Consider the following 16,643-nt stretch of genomic DNA (forward strand, 5'->3'; position numbering starts at 1 on the left):
CGGCCCCGGGATTCGACCCCTTAGCTCTATGCTGGAGATCATAAAATTAAGAGGGTATTTTTCTTTTAAGCCTGAGCTCTGAAATGTAACACACATACGTGAGCTCCCACCCACTGTTTAGTTAGCTACACTGAGAGCAGACAGACACCACCAGCAGCCCCCTGAGTGCTGCAGCTCATGGTCTCGGGGGAAGAACCCCAAACCGTCTCCCTCCCTCCACTGTCTGCCGCATGCTCTGCATTTTGCTGAGGATCCTACTGTACAGTTAATCCTTGGAACAGTGGCCCACAGGAGCATCGAAGCTTTTCCCTCCTGTCTCAGTGTGTCTGGAAAGAGAATGAACACAAAGCCTGGAGCTTGAGGGGGGGAAGATCTTCATTTGTCGCAGATGAGGACTGTTCGGGGAACCGAGAGGTGTTTTATCCAGGAAGGAGAGGAGATAACATGTTTCTCATGTGGGGGTTTGGTTTGGTTCTGTTTTCTGATGGAACCTATCTGGGTTCCAGGCCTGAGTTCTCTGCTTGGATCTTACGTGAACTTAGGTTAATTCACCTGAGTCTGTTTGCTACCTGGAACATAGAAATAATGATAATAATAATAATAATAGCAGCAGCACCTACCTGCATTTTCCCCACTGAGCTGAAGGCGTGACTCGAGGGCCTGCTCTGTGCCAGGCACCATCCTGCACACTGACCGGGGTTACCGTGATGAACAGAACAGATGCACGTCAAGTAACGAGGCGTTAGTAAAGCTTAGCGCAGCTCCAGGACACGGGGCCAGAGCGCACGGCGGTCGCTCCTCCTGCTGCTGCAGTTCTGGCTCCTGCACATGCACGAGAACCTCAGTGCTGTGGAGAGGGAACAGGCCCAGGAGGCGGCCACCCGGTTTGCTCCCTTGGGGGCTGTATTTCGATCATTCTTCCCGCTGGGCTGCTGCGGTGGGTGGTTGTGGTTCTTCTGCAGAGGAGGGGTCCCTAGCTCTCTCCGAGGGAGGAGGGGCCGTGCTGGTTTCCTGGGCCAGTCTGGACTGGGTCTTGGTGGCCAAGCATGTCCCGCTGACTGGAAAGCCCCTCCCTCACCTGGATATCTGAAGCATGGCTTATTAGTACACTTGGAGAGGAGGGTGTTGGCGACTGGCGGGGGGGTGGTGGGGAGGGGAGGGGGGCTGTCACATGTTTCCCAGACTTTTGCCTGAGGGCCTCTGAGGAAATGCTTGCAGAGTGCCCAACGGGCCTGGTCAGGGGGTGCAGGGCACAGTGTGAAGGGCAAGGCTCTGGTGTCAGACCACTGTTTACCTCCTAACCCTGTGACTGTCGTCAGGGGGCCTGGCCCCTCTGAGATGTACTTGGCTCCTCTTAAAAAGAAGGCAGTTACGGCACCTGGTGCCTGGGATTGCTGCGAGGCAAGTAGAGGGAATAAAGCATGCGTCCGCCCGTCTGGGCCACGTACCTGCATAGTGCAGGGTCAGCTGTTGTTGGAAGTGGTGGGTCATGATTCCCTCATTGCATGCTCCTGACAGCCCAGCAAGAATGAGGAAATGACAGGACAGAGAACCTGCCACGTGACAAGGGGCACATAGCACGTTCCAGAGGGCGCAGAGGCTGGGATTTGAACCCAGTCTGGCTCCAGAGTCCCCGATGTTTGCCTGTCCTCTGCTGGCTTCTCTATCTTGAGAGCTTGGCGTAGGGCCGGACATAAAGGAAGCACTCTGCAGACATGAAGAACCCCGGACATGCCGACCAGCCCCCTTCCCTTATATTATAGTACGCATTTCTGGTGAATTTTCGGTGCATTTCCGGCCCTAGGCAACCACGGGTCCATTTCCCGTCTCTGTAACTTTGCCTTTCCTAAAGGTTGCATGTCATGGAATCAGACAGTGTGTGGCCTTTTGAGTCTGGCTTATCTCGCTCAGCACAAGGTTTTTGAGCTTTATCTGTGTTGTAACGCGTATCCGTACTGTTTATGGCCAAACCCTACTCTGTTGTGGGGCTGTTCCACATACTGTTAGCCGGTCACCAGTCACTGAACACGGGGGTGGCTTCCTGCTTCCCGGCGGTTGTGAACTATGTCGCCACAAACACTCGCTCGCACTTCCTGGGACTGAGTCTGAAGCAGGAGGGCGAGCCATAGCAGTAAGCTCTCTCCTTTTTTCCCCCCCCCCCCCCAATCTGGGGTCTCCCAGAGCCAGGCAGCGGGCAGGTGTTCGTGACGTCGGAGAACCAGCTCGTGTACTACCCCAGCATCACCTACGCCATCATCGGCAGCTCTGTCATCTTCGTGCTGGTGGTGGCGCTGCTGGCCCTGGTCCTGCACCACCAACGGAAGCGGAACAACCTCATGACGCTGCCGGTGCACCGGCTGCAGCACCCGGTGCTTCTCTCCCGCCTGGTGGTCCTGGATCACCCGCACCACTGCAACGTCACCTACAACGTCAACAACGGCATCCAGTATGTGGCCAGCCAGGCCGAGCAGAATGCGTCGGAAGTGGGCTCCCCGCCCTCCTACTCAGAGGCCCTCCTGGACCAAAGGTGCATGCTGGATGGAAGAAGTCGGGGGGGAGGGACGGGAGGTCATCGATGGGGAAAGCGGGTTCCCAGGCTTTCCCAGGAGCCAACACCCAGCTGCTGGTGGTGGTAGCAGGGGCAGGCATGTACTGGGCCCTGGCAGTACAGTTCACATGTGTCCTTTCATTTTTTTTTTTTTTTGAGATTTCATTTACTTATTTGAGAGAGAATGAGAGAGTGAAAGAGAGAGAGCACAAGCAGGGGGAGCAGTAGAGGGAGAGGGAGAAGCAGGCTCCCTGCCGAGTAAGGAGCCCAATGCGGGGCTCGATCCCAGGACCCCGGGATCATGACCTGAGCCTAAGGCAGATGCTGAACCCACTGAGCCATGGAGGTGCCCCACATCATCTCATTTAATCCTCTCTGCAGATCACGGCGGGGAGGGCCTCAGTTTTGCAGATGAGGAAACGGACTCTGGGATTTTAAGTGATTTGTCCAAGGACGTAGAGCTAGGATCCTGGTCACCTCAGAGCCCTGTTCCTCCTTGGTAATGCCACGCTGACACATGGTCAGGCCGCTGACTAGCTCCGGGGCCGCACCTGCCAATGCAGAACAGTGGCCAGGCCGTATTACAGGGTTGGTTCGTACTGTGAGTGAATGAATGAATGAATGAATGAATGAATGTTTTCCTTGCTTGGCTTCATTTATCAAACAAAGGAGGTAGCATAGAGCACTCTCAAACTTTGGAAAACAGTAGGATCCTCATTTCAAGCGGGGCTGTACCAGAAAGTGCAAGGGAGAAAGTCAAAAGGCAGAATTCTGTAGCTGAAGCAGCTGGAGGACCTGAATTCTGCCGGCTCAGCCTCCTCCTCCCTTCCTCGGTGACCTCCAGAGGATCCTAGAGAACCCATGTTGGAAGTTCACTTGGTTCTCGCTCCCCGGCGCTCTCCTCCTCTGAGCCCAGGACTCACCGGATATGGCGAGGGGCGTTTTGCTGGTCATTTCCCGGGCTGACTGGGCTCCTCTTGGACCCTGTCCAGCAGCAGCTCTTGTGTCCTTTACTCTTTGTTTCTCCTCCTCATCCAAGGTCAAGGTAGCATTGGGGGGGCAGGGCTTCCGGACATCTTCGCAAATTAGGGTGAGAGCCCAGGACCGCACTCAGCACTCGCCTCTTCATTTGGACCAGCCAGGGTAGAGTCAAGTGAAAACTGCCAAATGTGAAGCTGTGACACCTGGGTTTCAATCCCAGAGGTGCCGCTTGCTAGTTATTCGTAGCCCCGTGCAAGTCATTCCACGCCCCCTTGCCTTGGTCTATTCCCCAGTACAATGGGCGTGAGAGTAATGCCTACTTTTTAGTGTTCTCATCAGCCTTAAGTGAGGGAGTGAACGTAGAGCAGGTGGCACGGCGCCCGGCTCACAGGAAGCCTGCAGGGAGAGAATAAACCGTCTTTTCTGTGGAGTTACTGCATGGCAAGCCAGTGTCCTTACTGTCCCCTCCGACAGAGGAGACGCAGTCACTGGGAAGATCCCCGCTCACCCGAGTCCACATAGCCAGGAAAGTTGGCTGTTCAGTAAGAAGCGCAGATGCTGTGGGCCGTCAGGTTCAACCCGAACCGCCAGCCAGCTGCTCGGTTGGCGGCGGGCACTGGGCATCCTCCCCCCGGGGCCGACCCAGGGGACGTGGTTTGGGCACTGCCCGTTCGGTGCGCGCCAACCGCAGCACACCCACCTCTTCCCGTTCCCTTGGTCTTGCTGCGGGGGTCTCTGGTCCTCGGATAGCTGTCTTCCTCGGGGGGGCACCTGCAGATGGGTGGCGGGGGTTGCCTGCCTGACCTTGGCTCCTAACGCGTTGTCTCTCTTCCCTCTGCTCTCCCCTGCCTCTCCCGCCCCATCCTGCTTTGTCCCTTGCAGACCCGCATGGTACGACCTTCCTCCGCCGCCCTACTCGTCCGACACCGAGTCTCTGAACCAAGCCGACCTGCCCCCTTACCGCTCGCGCTCCGGGAGCGCCGACAGCGCCGGCTCCCAGGCGGCCAGCAGCCTGCTGAGCACTGAAGACAGCGGCCAGGGCCCGGGCCAGGCTGGCTCCCCTCCTCCGGAGAGTGTCACGGGGCCCAGAGACTCCGTGCCCAGCCAGGACACCACAGAAGTCTAAATCCGGCGCTTCCAAAGTCCATATGGGTTCATCTGCTCTGACTTGTTACCATCCTGACAACGTCCTCTCATGGGAAGCTCCTCAGGGTGCCTCAAGGAGGGATTTGGGGTGTCAGCTGTCTCTCCGTTCCCCTTCCCACCCCCTACCCCCCCGCCCCAGATTTCAGGGATGTTCTTGCGAGGGAGACCCGACATTTTTCTGGGCTCTCGGGTGACGTGATGTATTGTGCATCTTGTCCGGGAGGTCACTTGGCCTTCAGGGCCTGGGATCATGACCTCACTTGTCCTGTCCTTCTTCTCTGACCGGTGGCCTCTTGCTGGATAGGCAGCCTGAGTTTGCAGGCAGCAGGCTAAGGCAGTATCTGAGGAGTCCTCGAGAACGCAGCGTTTCTGGGCCACGTGGGATGTTCAGAAGGGCAGGAGACACCGGACCAGGTCCTCCGTGAGCTGCTACCTTACAGCTCCATTGGAGATGGGGGTTGGGTGATCCTCCCAGGAGGCCGGCGTGGACAGCCACCCTGGAAAGAATCCAGGGGAGCAGCAAATCCCGCTCGCACTCTCGTGCACGCCGTTCTGAGTCCAGCGAAGCAGCGGCCAGAAAGAGGAGACGTTGGCCAAGAGATACACCCTTCAGCCATCAGCAGGGCCCTATGGGTTCTCTGAATGACTCGAAACCATCTACTCTGAAGAGACCCGGGCTTTAAAAACTGGCCCGAGAACCCGCATTTTGAGGGTTTTCTCTGGCAGCATCTGTCCTCGGCCTCGCCCCAGAATAGGCAGGGGGACCCTGCCGTGTGTTCATCCGAGGTCTCAGCTCCTAAATTGTAGGTTCTCGAGAGCCTGGGCCTGCTTTGGTCCACAGCCCTTCCTTGGCGGCTGGACTGTCCCCCCTCCAGCCGTGACCTGCCCGGAGCCAAGGAAGGAGGACCCAGACTTGTATTGGCCAAAAATCTGACCTGGTCCTCTGTCCCTGGAAGCCACATGCAGCCTGTCTTGCCCATTCACGCAGCTTTGCACCCCGGCTTCCCAGGTTACCTTAAGCCCCAGAAGTCGTTCTACCTGTGCATTCGGACTTGAGGACACTGGTTGCTGACACTCATGAGAACCGTATTCAGTACCTCCCGCCAGAGCTCCTGGCTCCGTGTGCTGCACACACGTCCTTCCCGAGGCCCAGAAACCAGCACCCTGATTTAGCGTTAGGGTTCGGGTCAGAGTCGGGCTCAGGCTTCTTCTGACCTCCCGTAGTTTCTCCTCTAAAAGACGTGGACAGTAGACAATTTGGAGTCAAGATTTGCCATTCGGACATTTTTTTTTTTTTTTAATCTCTTAGAAATGCATTTGAAACAGTGTGTTTGTTTTTTCCCTTCTAGTTAAGGGATTATTTATATGTGTATAGGAAAGCTGTCTTTGTTTGTTTGTTTGTTTTTCCTTGAGCGAGGTCCAAAGAAAGATGCAAAAGGAGATCACACTTTTGTGCTGCGCCTTGTCACCAAGTCACTCCAGACTGACCTGGGTGCTAGGCACTTGTGCGTTGTCGCACTTTGAGTTGTTATTTATCGAGTTCTTGAAGGAATGCAGAAGGAGGGATGCCTTTCTCCCTCGGTTCATAGTCTCTGTGTTTATGCTAGCTTTCCTTGTTCTCGGTGCCCAGCCAGAGAAAGAGGGCCCACTCCCTGGAGAAATAGTGGGTGGAAATCAGTGGCAAGAAACCACACTGACTGATGGGGAACAAAACTGGAAACAGGTGGAAACCCTCCAGGCGGCTGTCACCCATTCAGGACTTCCTTCCACAGCAGAAAAAATGTTCAGTGACCTCGTTGATGCAAATTTCAATGAAGCCTGCCTAAGTGGGAGAACGATGTGGCATTTAGTGATTCTGTTCTTGGGACCGTTTTTTGTTTTGTTTTGTTTTTTTTTAAACCAAATCCAAACTGTGTTCTAGGAAGGCTAGCCACTTGGCGATTTCTTTTTGTCTTTTTTAAGTTAAAGAAAAGGAGCCTAGTTGCTTGCGTTTTTCATTTTTTAAAATAACACTTGAGTTATTTTCCGTGTAATCCAATAAAGAAAGAACTTTTGATGGGAGCTGGAGTGTGCTAGGAACTCTGGCTGAGCATTTCATCTCCTTTGAGTCAAAATGGCTTTCTTTCTTCTCCCTTTGATGGGCCCATGCTTCTTTCTGGTATTTTGGAAGTTGTTTAGAGGAAGGGATTCTAATTTTAATTAATTACGCAGTGAATCTCACTCACTTTTCTGCTTCCAGGCATCTTAGGAAAAACAAATGGTCTTCGTAGATAAGAAAGCCTATTAATGTGTGTGTGTGTTTTTTTTTAAATAAACACAGGGACATTTTTATTATAGATGTGATTTTTTTAATGAATCTTTTTAAAAATATATAAATAGGCACCAAAGCTGCAGGGGTTTTTCCTGGTTTTTCCGCCCTGCTCAAGATGGCAAGTAAGTGGCCAGCAATATTTTTTAACTCATTCCATCCAGGCTGGTTTTTTTTAATACATTGCCTAAGTCTACAGGAGCCAGAAAACCATCTCTCCTCTTTTTTCTCAGAGGAGACCAGCAAGCTCTTTTTATTATCTCGTTCAAATTCACATCCCTGTAACCTGTAACTTACCTCCTGACTCAACAACCCCCCCTCCAAAATTGGCTTTAAATTAAAAAAAAAAAAAAAAAATGCAACAAAGTGGTTGATGAATAGCGTGCGATGTTCAAAGTTGATGTAAACTGGAAAGTTTGTTCTGTGGTTCCTTTTCGTGTTTTGGTTAGGTTTTGGTTTGGGTTGTTTTTGTTTTGTTTTGTTTTGTTTTTTATATTTTCAAATAAACTGGCAGTTTCATTCTTTCTATTGGTCTGAATGGTTCTTAACTGATGTTTCTCCTCTGTGGCAAACTGAAGAGGGAACGGTCAACCCGTGGCTTCTGCGGTGAACTTAAACCATCACAAAATGAGAAAAAGGAAGACTGTAGTGATGGGACCTCCAAATGTGATGGGTGTTTAAGGATGCCATGGCTCATGGGTTTGGAATACAGAAATGAAGTCTTGGACACCAGTTAGCATCACGGCACCCAGACTGTCCGCACAGAAGATGGACACTAATTGCCGTCACTAGGCTGCCATTAGAGGGAAAAGGACGTGACCGTGACAGCTGAAACAGATCCTGACCGCATATTCCGGGGCACGCTGCGGCTCTTGCATATGTAGAGGTGGTCATGAGTTTTGAACCCCAGTGGCTCAGACTGGCCCCAGGGATGGTAACATCTTTGTGCTTTTCTGAGTCTCATTTTGGAACTATATGTTAATGATGCTGCATGGATAGTTTCCACAGAAAGTCAGGATGCCCAAGAGATCGCCCATGAACAGGAGAAATAACCCTGGCCTTGGCCAAGATTGAAATCCACATGGATTTCTAAACCTAGAATGTGCAGAACCAAGGCTTAGATTACGTATTCGTCCCCACGTGTCTCAAAGAGAAGACTGGGCTATCACACCATGTATCCCAGCTCTATAGCGGGCCACGTCCTGCCCCAAGTGATGTAGAGGAAACCTTTCCAAGTGGTATGCTCCAAAGGTTTGTCAAGATATTAACCCCTTCATCTCTCCGAGCACCATTATTTACTGGGTGCCGAAATGAGGAGATGGTTGAGAAGCACTTACCTAGAGCAGAAATCAATAAATGTTTCATGTAAAGGGTCAGATACTAAATATTTTTGGCTCTGCAACTATATGGTCTTCGTGGCAATGACAGAAATAGTCATAGATGATAAATAAATGGGTGTGGGTGTTTCCAATAAAACTATTTATGCAAATAGGCAGCTGGCTGGATTTTAGCCCATGGGCTGGGGTTCCCTAGCCCTTGATATAAAAGAGCATTCCTACATTGTGTTCACGGATCCAAGGCTAGAGGCAGTGTAGAAAAAAAACGGTATGTTAATGGCTTGGAATAGTAGAACACTTAAAATGGCACCAATCTCCAAAAAATAAAAATGGGAGAACTTACGAGACAAGCAATTTAAGGACCCATGAAATTCATTTTAATTGACCCTATAAACTCTTTCCCAGTGCATAAGAAAATATAGGATTAAGATGAGCATCTTTCCCAAGGAGGTCCTAAACAGTTGTTTTGAATGCAGAGGTCCTAGTCAAAATAATACTCTCACTAGGGATTCTCTAACATGATAAACTGACACAACAATCTGTCTTTCAGAGAAAAGCCCATGGGAATGAGTGTTCTGAGAAGTATTGTCCATATTCTCCACTTAGCTTGCCACCCTAAGGCAAGGCAGTAGATTCAAAGGGAAAATTATAAAAATAATAATAATAATAATAGAAGAAGGAACTTGAGATGACTACGGTGGAGGTGTGGTAAGTGCACCCAGTGAGACCCTCAGGAAAAATGTCAATGAGAAAATATATTGACTCCCTTGACATCTTATAGTTAGGTAAGATCATGGATCACTCCCCAATTAACCCCAAGTGATAGAAATGCAATTCATAACATTTACAATTGTATTAAATTTTAGATATATTGGCTAATGCAACTAAGTCCAAGGGTATGAAATTGTTGGTTTCAGGTTGGGCTGGATCTAGTTGCTCAATAGCTGTCATTAGGAAGCTGTTTCTCCCTCTCAACTTTGTAGCCCTGTTTTGCCCAGCATTGGTGTCCTGGCTTGACATTAGGTGAAAAAGAGGGTCCCAGAAGATCCAAGTTTGCAATCTCAGAAAAAGAGATACTATTTCTTCTCCTAGTGTCTCTAGAAATTCCCTTAAGTGGAGTTATGACTGGTCATCCTTGGTCATATAGCCACTACTGTGGGTGGGAGTCTCTTGATTGACAGTCCTGGCAGAATTACATGAAATAGGAAAGGGATAATTCCCACATGGGAGGGCTCGTAGTAGGTAAGATACCAATATGTCTACTGTAGACCCTCACCAAGGAATGGGACCCACAACTGGCTGGCATAATTTCTGATACACATAAGAAAACTCATAACTTCAATCTTCAGGCAACATAGGTCTGAAAAGAGCAGAGGCAGTGTTACAGTGAAAATTTCAGGAGACAACATCCTTTCTCTAAACATAGGAGACAAGGTCCGTTTCAGGCTACAGATATAGTAGGCCTGGGTTAGGTATGCTTTTATGAGATACTCATCTGGGGTAGGTCACATGGATAAAGCCAAATAAGAGGAGTTCCATCCTAAAAAAGCGTGAATTGCCTTGTGGATTCCAGAACTTTCCCCAGACCTCCGGGAGCATGGAAATGGTGCAATTATCCCACCAAGATTCATCCCCAACTTGCACAGGATTTTTAAGTTGTTGGATCAGAAATATATTCCCATTTTTCACCCTTTGCACCCTTAGAGTATGCAAAGACTTCGACTCAATTATCCATGCTGTTAACTAAGCTTTCCAAATTAACCCTTTTGTCTTCCCCCACCCCAAGAGCTGGGATGCATCAATATCCAGAGAACCACAACTTGGAAATTCTGGGACAGCTGATGTCACAGGCCCTGAGGGACTGAATCCCTATCACCGTGGGGAGTTGAAGGCATGATCATAGGGAGCTGGCATACAATTCTGGGGCAAACTTGTTTATTTTAACATGACTGATGTTTCAGACCCAGTTGTGGGTGTGTGGACTGAGCAATTCCCTCTAAGTTCCAGTACCAGGCAGTAGTTGCCATTCTGGGCTTTCAAGTTCATCCTGATAAATCATCCCAGTGAGCCAGCAGAGGAAAGGGCACATGGAGAAATCCTATGGACTTTCCTCTACAATGGAGCACACATGGGCAGCATTTATGGGCCAGGCCTGGAAATGATCATACCCCTCCATTCACATCTTTGCCCAGGGTCTGTTTAGTCTCACAACCACACCTACCGCAAGGAGGCTGGGAAGATAGTTTGGCTACATATCCTGGAAGAACTGGAAGTGGATTTTGGCACCAGCCACCGAGTATATGTTTGTACACTTCTTTCCTCCTTAAAATACGCTCATCCCTTCCCCAAGGAAAAAACCCGACCAGATTCTGAATCTAACCAGATTCAGTGTCCAGGATTGTGAAACTCTCTCCGATCCAAATGTGCCTCCCCTATTAGGATGATTTCTCAACCCCACGTATCTTTTATGGTTTGTCTTCTTAGATTGCCTTCCTTCAACTTACTTAATTCTCTTAATTGCCTTCCTTCAACTTAATTCAACGTGAATAACTTTCAAGTCACTCAGAATAAAAGTCAAAATTGTGGTCTGCTGGACATTACACCATTAGCCGCCATTACCTATCCAACCTCATTTTCTACTACTCTCCTGCCCCAGCTTGGCCCCTTGCTGGCTCTGGAACCCACCAGGCGCTCCCCGCTCAGGCTCTTTGCTCCTGGTCTTCGCGTTACCTTGAACCCCCATCTCCAGACACGTGGAATACTCCTTCCCATCAGAGAACCATCATGACCCACGTCCACTTAGAATCTTCATATTGCCATCTTGGGGACCTCAGCTGTGGTCATTTGGAGACTCTTGGAAAACAGAAATAGCAGAATTTGCTCTTGATCAAGATCTAGTTACCACTTAAATGATTTGAGGGGGATTCCTTGAACCAGGCAGTATATGGGAACTTAGGAAGGAACTCTGGGGAATGTGTTCAAAAAGTGAGGTCTGGAAATGTAATTTGGACCAATGCTAATATTAGCCAAGGGTCAAGCGGTGAGCCAACTTAAGAAATACCTTGAACTTAGAGCTAATACACTGGACTGTGCAGGACAGGACCTGGGGATGGAGGTGGGACTTAAACACAGGCCCCCAGGGGGCCAGCTCTTTCAGTGATCCCTGTATGATGTGGGACTCGTTGGCAGAAAAACTTGAAGCAGACCTTCATCTTGGAGGGCCTTCTGGTGTATCAGCCTGTGAGTCAGCTAAAGGACACATCGATGAGCCTGGAAACTTCTAGGATCACCAGTTCCTGTTTGGAAATGGTGGCATTCTGGGGTCAGAGATGAGGCGCCAGCATCTAGTTCAAATAGGGAAGAGTTACAGGGTTATTATAGAAAGAAAAGAAGGAGATGGCTTCCTTGTGAAAAATAAACTGCTTAAATAACTCATCCCTCCCATTGGAAGCAGTTGCCGGGAAATGACTGAATGTGAGGGTCTTGACCCCACTTGCTGACTTGGCTTGCATCTAATAAGTGGCTCGTTTGTGAAGATGATGTTTGTGTTTGCCTGGTGGGTATCCGCTGGGATCTGTCAGAGCCACTGCAAGCATTACAGGAATAAGGCATTGAATATGGACATGGGGGCTTACACGGATGTGCAAGAGCTGGCCGAGTGATGGCCTGAAAGGACCCCAGACCCAGTTTCCAATGGCACCAGCCTCATCCAGGGTCAGGTAGAGAAACCAGAGCTTGCAAAGCAGTTGGAGAAGCTACCTTAACCCCAAAATGGTACTGTGATGGGAGAGCTCACAGGACTGTAAAACCATGGGTCTGATCTCAGCCCCAAACCCCTAAGAATAATGAATGCCTCTGCACCTCCACCTTTCACACCTCACATGAGTTCCCTTTATGGGCACACTCACCCTGGAGCCATTTGGGGAAGGGGATTCTGGGAAGCACGGTTCCCAGCCTCGTGCGAGAGTGGAGCCAATGGGCCCTCAGCCCAGTTGGGAGACAGGATGTCGGTCCATGCAGTCATTTCCAGAACAGACCCTCCATCCTCCAGGTGAGATTTCTTACTATGTAGCCAATTGATCCAGTGAGGGTTGGACCTCATGTAATTCATGAGGAAAGGGAATTTCATTTTTGACCCTTAATTTTTCGAGGTATACCTAGAGTCCGTATCATTGGAGTTCATAGTTTTCAATACTGGGATGATTCCATTATATTCTTTGGTATAATTTTTGGTAAGCTGTTTGGACAATTTGTGTTAGGAAATAGAAAAGGCTTTGCTTTGGAGTTACTTTTACTAATGATCTGTTTTGACCCTGAACAGAACTTTCTACTGTACAGTGGGTCCCCAGGAAAATCAAAATGGGACAGTTGTGGGTGTTTGGGTGAGCAACTTTCTGCAGCTGGGAGTAAGAAACAGTCTTCCTCCCCTGAGAGAAATGGCTGGTGGGTTGACCCTAGATTTGGCTATCAAGTCAAATAAGCCAAAAAACATGGAAAAGTATAAGGCTTCTGGCCCCTCTCCCCATGGTTTTCCTCTCTTCTGCTCACTAACACCTCACAGAAGCAAATTTGCTAAGAGTCACTGAGGTGAACCTATCAACCGGGCCATGTCAACTGGGGAACAGATTGCTCGAAGCATGAATAAGAGTTCAGAGATTCCAGGAAGGAAGATTCCAGAAGGAAGAAAGAGGAATGCACATCCACTCTCTCCCACCCTTCTGCTCCTGTCCTCCTTGTCCATCTCTCTCCCTCCTGCCCTCTCCTTCCTGTCCTCTCTCCAGTGTTCCATTCCTTGCTTATGAGTTTGAAAGATAGGTCTCCTCATGCTCCTTGGAGCAAGTGAGGTGGCTCAGAGCCCTCTGAGTGTAATCTGCAGTCCTAGTTCTCCCCTGGAAGATCCAAGGGTTTACATTTGGGAAGTAGAATGTAACAGGTGGATCTCAGTTGGGTCTTAGTTAATAGCCATTTTTTACTTATCAGCCTTTACTGGGGAGCCTATACTTTGAAATCTTATCAGGAACTTGGATTTGCTACCAAAACTTTTGTCTTGGGTACTTGTCTCTGTACTCAAACACTGAGTTTGCAAACCAGAAACCCAAGGGTAGTACTCAACCCATACATGTATTTTCATTGGCTCATAGACTATTTTTTGTTTATTTGTTTGTTTGAATCTGTTGCCAATGATTAAGATTCAGGCAAATTCACATACATATCTGGATGTCTGGCTTCTTTGGAAGAACCATAAGCTAGAGCACATTGGGCTCCCTTCCAACATGTCAGGCTCTCTGGACTGTTTACAAGGAACGTTTGCTTATTGCGGCCACGGCTTCTCCCTCCCGTCTCCTAACCAGCCCACTCCACTTACGTAATTGCTTGCCTGGCCCCTGTCTGACTTGTTAGAACCTGGAGGGAGCAAGGCTGAGGAGACGGCATCCAAATTTCTACCAGCAGTTTCTTTCTGGAAAGAGCAAGTACCAGGGATTCAGACGGTTGCCAACTTTGCCACTAATTAGTCCTGTCACTATTTAGTCGTGTCACTATCTGGTTTGCATTCTGGAAAATGCAAACCTAAGTTCTGGCAATGGACGTGTGTCATGCCCGGCACCTTAGCTTGTGTGTGTGGTAAAATACACACAAAGTATGATTTACCGCTTTAACCACTTTTAAGAGTACAGTTCCGCAGCACTGGGTACACTCACGTTTTCGTGCCACCGTTACCACGATCCATCTCCAGAAAATGTTCATTACCCCAAACTGAATCTCTGTCCCCATTAAACCATGACACACACACCCTCTGGTTTTCTCATCCCTGGCACATGGCGGTCTACTTTCTGAATCTATGAGTAGCCCAGGCACCTCATATGTGCAGAATTGTCTTTCTGGGTCTAATTTATTTCACTCAGCATAATGTCCCCAAGGGTCACCCATGTGACAGCATGGGACAGGATTTCCAACTTTTTAAGGCTGAGTAAGATTCCGTTGGAGGTATCTCCCACAATTAGTTTATCCCTTCATCCCTAGATGGGCTTTATGACTTGTCATGCCTTTTGGCGATGGTGACTTCGTTCAAAGGTGTGCAGGTGGATCTTTGAGTCCCTGCGTTCACTTCTTTGGAGTATATACCTGCAAGGGGAGCTGGCCTCGCGCCCTTTCCATACCCTTCCTAGGTTTGGGGGAGTCCCCTCTTATGAGTCCTGCCTCCCCAAAGAAGAAGGGACTCATTTGGGCAAGCTTCTTGGGAACTAGGGCCCTGACATGTGACTGAGGCTCTGCTCCTAGGACCCTCGCTTGAAGACTTGCCTTTGGAAGAGAAGAAGGTAAAGAATGAAGTACCATACAGACGGAATTGGTTCTGGGGGTGACAGAGGAACATCAGGCCCCAGGCCACAGCAAAGGTGCTCAGCGTCACTGGTGGCAGCCGTGGCTCCTGCTTCAGAGCCCCTGCTGTCAAGCCCCCCGACATTATCATTGGGGTGGTGCTCTCCACCCCAGCCCCAACCCTGATTCTCTTCCACCAACTCTCCGAGCCACTGACTCAATGAATTCCTTTCTTGTTTAAACCAGCAGTAGCAAGGAAGGAGCACTGGATTCTGAGCCCACAGATCTGAGAGCAAATTTCAGCCCGCTCCCGCACCTCGGCATGACTTCACACAAGTCGGACTAACCAAAGCTCAGTGTCTTATCCACAAAACGGTCGTGATCGTCTCTGCTTCCTCAAGCAGCCGTGGGAAATCCGTGCCATCTTGCAGGTGAAGTCCCTGGTGAAGGGCAAGGGAAACTCTGAATGGGAAGTCTTATCAGTGTGATTTCAGCAGGGGTCCAAGCTGCCCTTGTTTTTTGTTGTTGTTGTTTTTAATTTCTGGATAGTGGATTTATTGATATTTTTTCTTTCTTTTCTTTTTCCAGGGTTTTAAAAATTTAAATTCAAGTAATTAACATGTAGTGTATTATTAGTTTCAAAGGTAGAGGTCAGTGATTCATCATTTGTGTATAACACCCAGTGCTCATTACTTCCTGTGCCCTGCTTGATGTCCAACACTCAGTCACCCCATCCCTACCCCCTCCCCTCCAGCAACCCTCAGTTGGTTTCTTATGATTAGGTCTCTTATGGTTTGTGTCCCTCTCTTGTTTCATTTTGTTTCATTTTTCCTCCCTTCTCCTATGATCTTATGATCCTTTTGTTTCTTAAATTCCACATACAAGTGAGATCACGTAATAATTATCTTTCTCTGATTGACATATTAGGTTAGCATAATACCCATGTCATTGCAAATGGCAAGATTTCATTTTTGATGGCCGAGTAGTATTATTCTATTGTATGTATGTGTGTGTGTGTATATATATATACATATGTAAACATATATACATATGTATATATATATACACACACACACATACATGTATGTGTATATATATATATATATATATATATATACACCACATCTTCTTTATCCATTCATCTGTTGATGGACATCTGGACTCTTTCCATAGTTTGGCTATTGTAGACATTGCCACTATAAACATTGGGGTACACGTGCCCCTTCAGACCACTACATTTGTATCTTTTGGGTAAATACCCAGTAGTGCGATTGCTGGTTCGTAGGGTAGCTCTATTTTCAACTTTTTGAGAAGACTTCCTACTGTTTTCCAGATTGGCTGCACCAGCTTGCATTCCACCAATGGTGTAAGAGGGTATGACTTTCTCCACATACTCGCCTATATCTGTCATTTCCTAACTTGTCAATTTTAGCCATCCTGACCAGGGTCAGATGAAAACTGTCATTTTGATCTGTATTTCCCTGATGCCAAGTGATGGCGTGCACTTTTTTCATGTGTCTGTTGGCCATTTGTATGTCTTCTTTGGAGAATTGTCTTGCTAAGGGATCTTGGAAACTGCATGAAGCAGACCACTTCAGGGCAAAGTCCTGAATGCATTTGCACCCAGGAGTCTGAATTAATCCACTGAAATGCCCTTTTGGAAATTGGTTTAATAAGTTGGTAAATGCAGGGAGGGGAGACAGAGGTATTTAGTAGGTGCACCTGAGGATCCCAATGGCCAAATGCAGAGCAGTGATGATGATGTTGATGATGATGATGATGATGATGATGATGATAGTGATGATGATGATGATGGTGATTGATGATGATGATGATGATGGTGATGATGATGATGATAGTGATGATGGTCATGATGATGATGACTGATGATGATGATGGTGATAAAGATGATGATAATGATAGCAACATTTATTGGTCAGCAATTTTGTGCCAAGCACTTTTGCTATCATTTGCCTTGGCTCATATAATCTTCTTAATCAGGGAT

At 48.4% G+C, this 16,643-nt stretch overlaps 1 protein-coding gene across 2 annotated transcripts in view; it reads left to right on the forward strand.

Moving 5' to 3' along the window:
• LDLRAD3 (low density lipoprotein receptor class A domain containing 3) overlaps window positions 1–6,127 on the forward strand; it is a 220,035-nt gene extending 213,908 nt beyond the window's left edge. For both annotated transcript variants that reach the window (XM_032840943.1, XM_032840944.1), the window contains exons 5-6: window positions 2,182–2,527; window positions 4,412–6,127. In XM_032840943.1, coding sequence (XP_032696834.1) covers window positions 2,182–2,527; window positions 4,412–4,655 — 590 coding nt within the window. In that variant the 3' untranslated portion in view covers window positions 4,656–6,127. The remainder of the gene's footprint in view (window positions 1–2,181; window positions 2,528–4,411) is intronic.
• The last annotated feature ends 10,516 nt before the right edge of the window (window positions 6,128–16,643 follow it).

This window comes from Lontra canadensis, unplaced genomic scaffold (genome assembly GCF_010015895.1).
Source record: "Lontra canadensis isolate GAN:19392208 unplaced genomic scaffold, GSC_riverotter_1.0 scaffold118, whole genome shotgun sequence".
NCBI lineage: Eukaryota > Metazoa > Chordata > Mammalia > Carnivora > Mustelidae > Lontra > Lontra canadensis.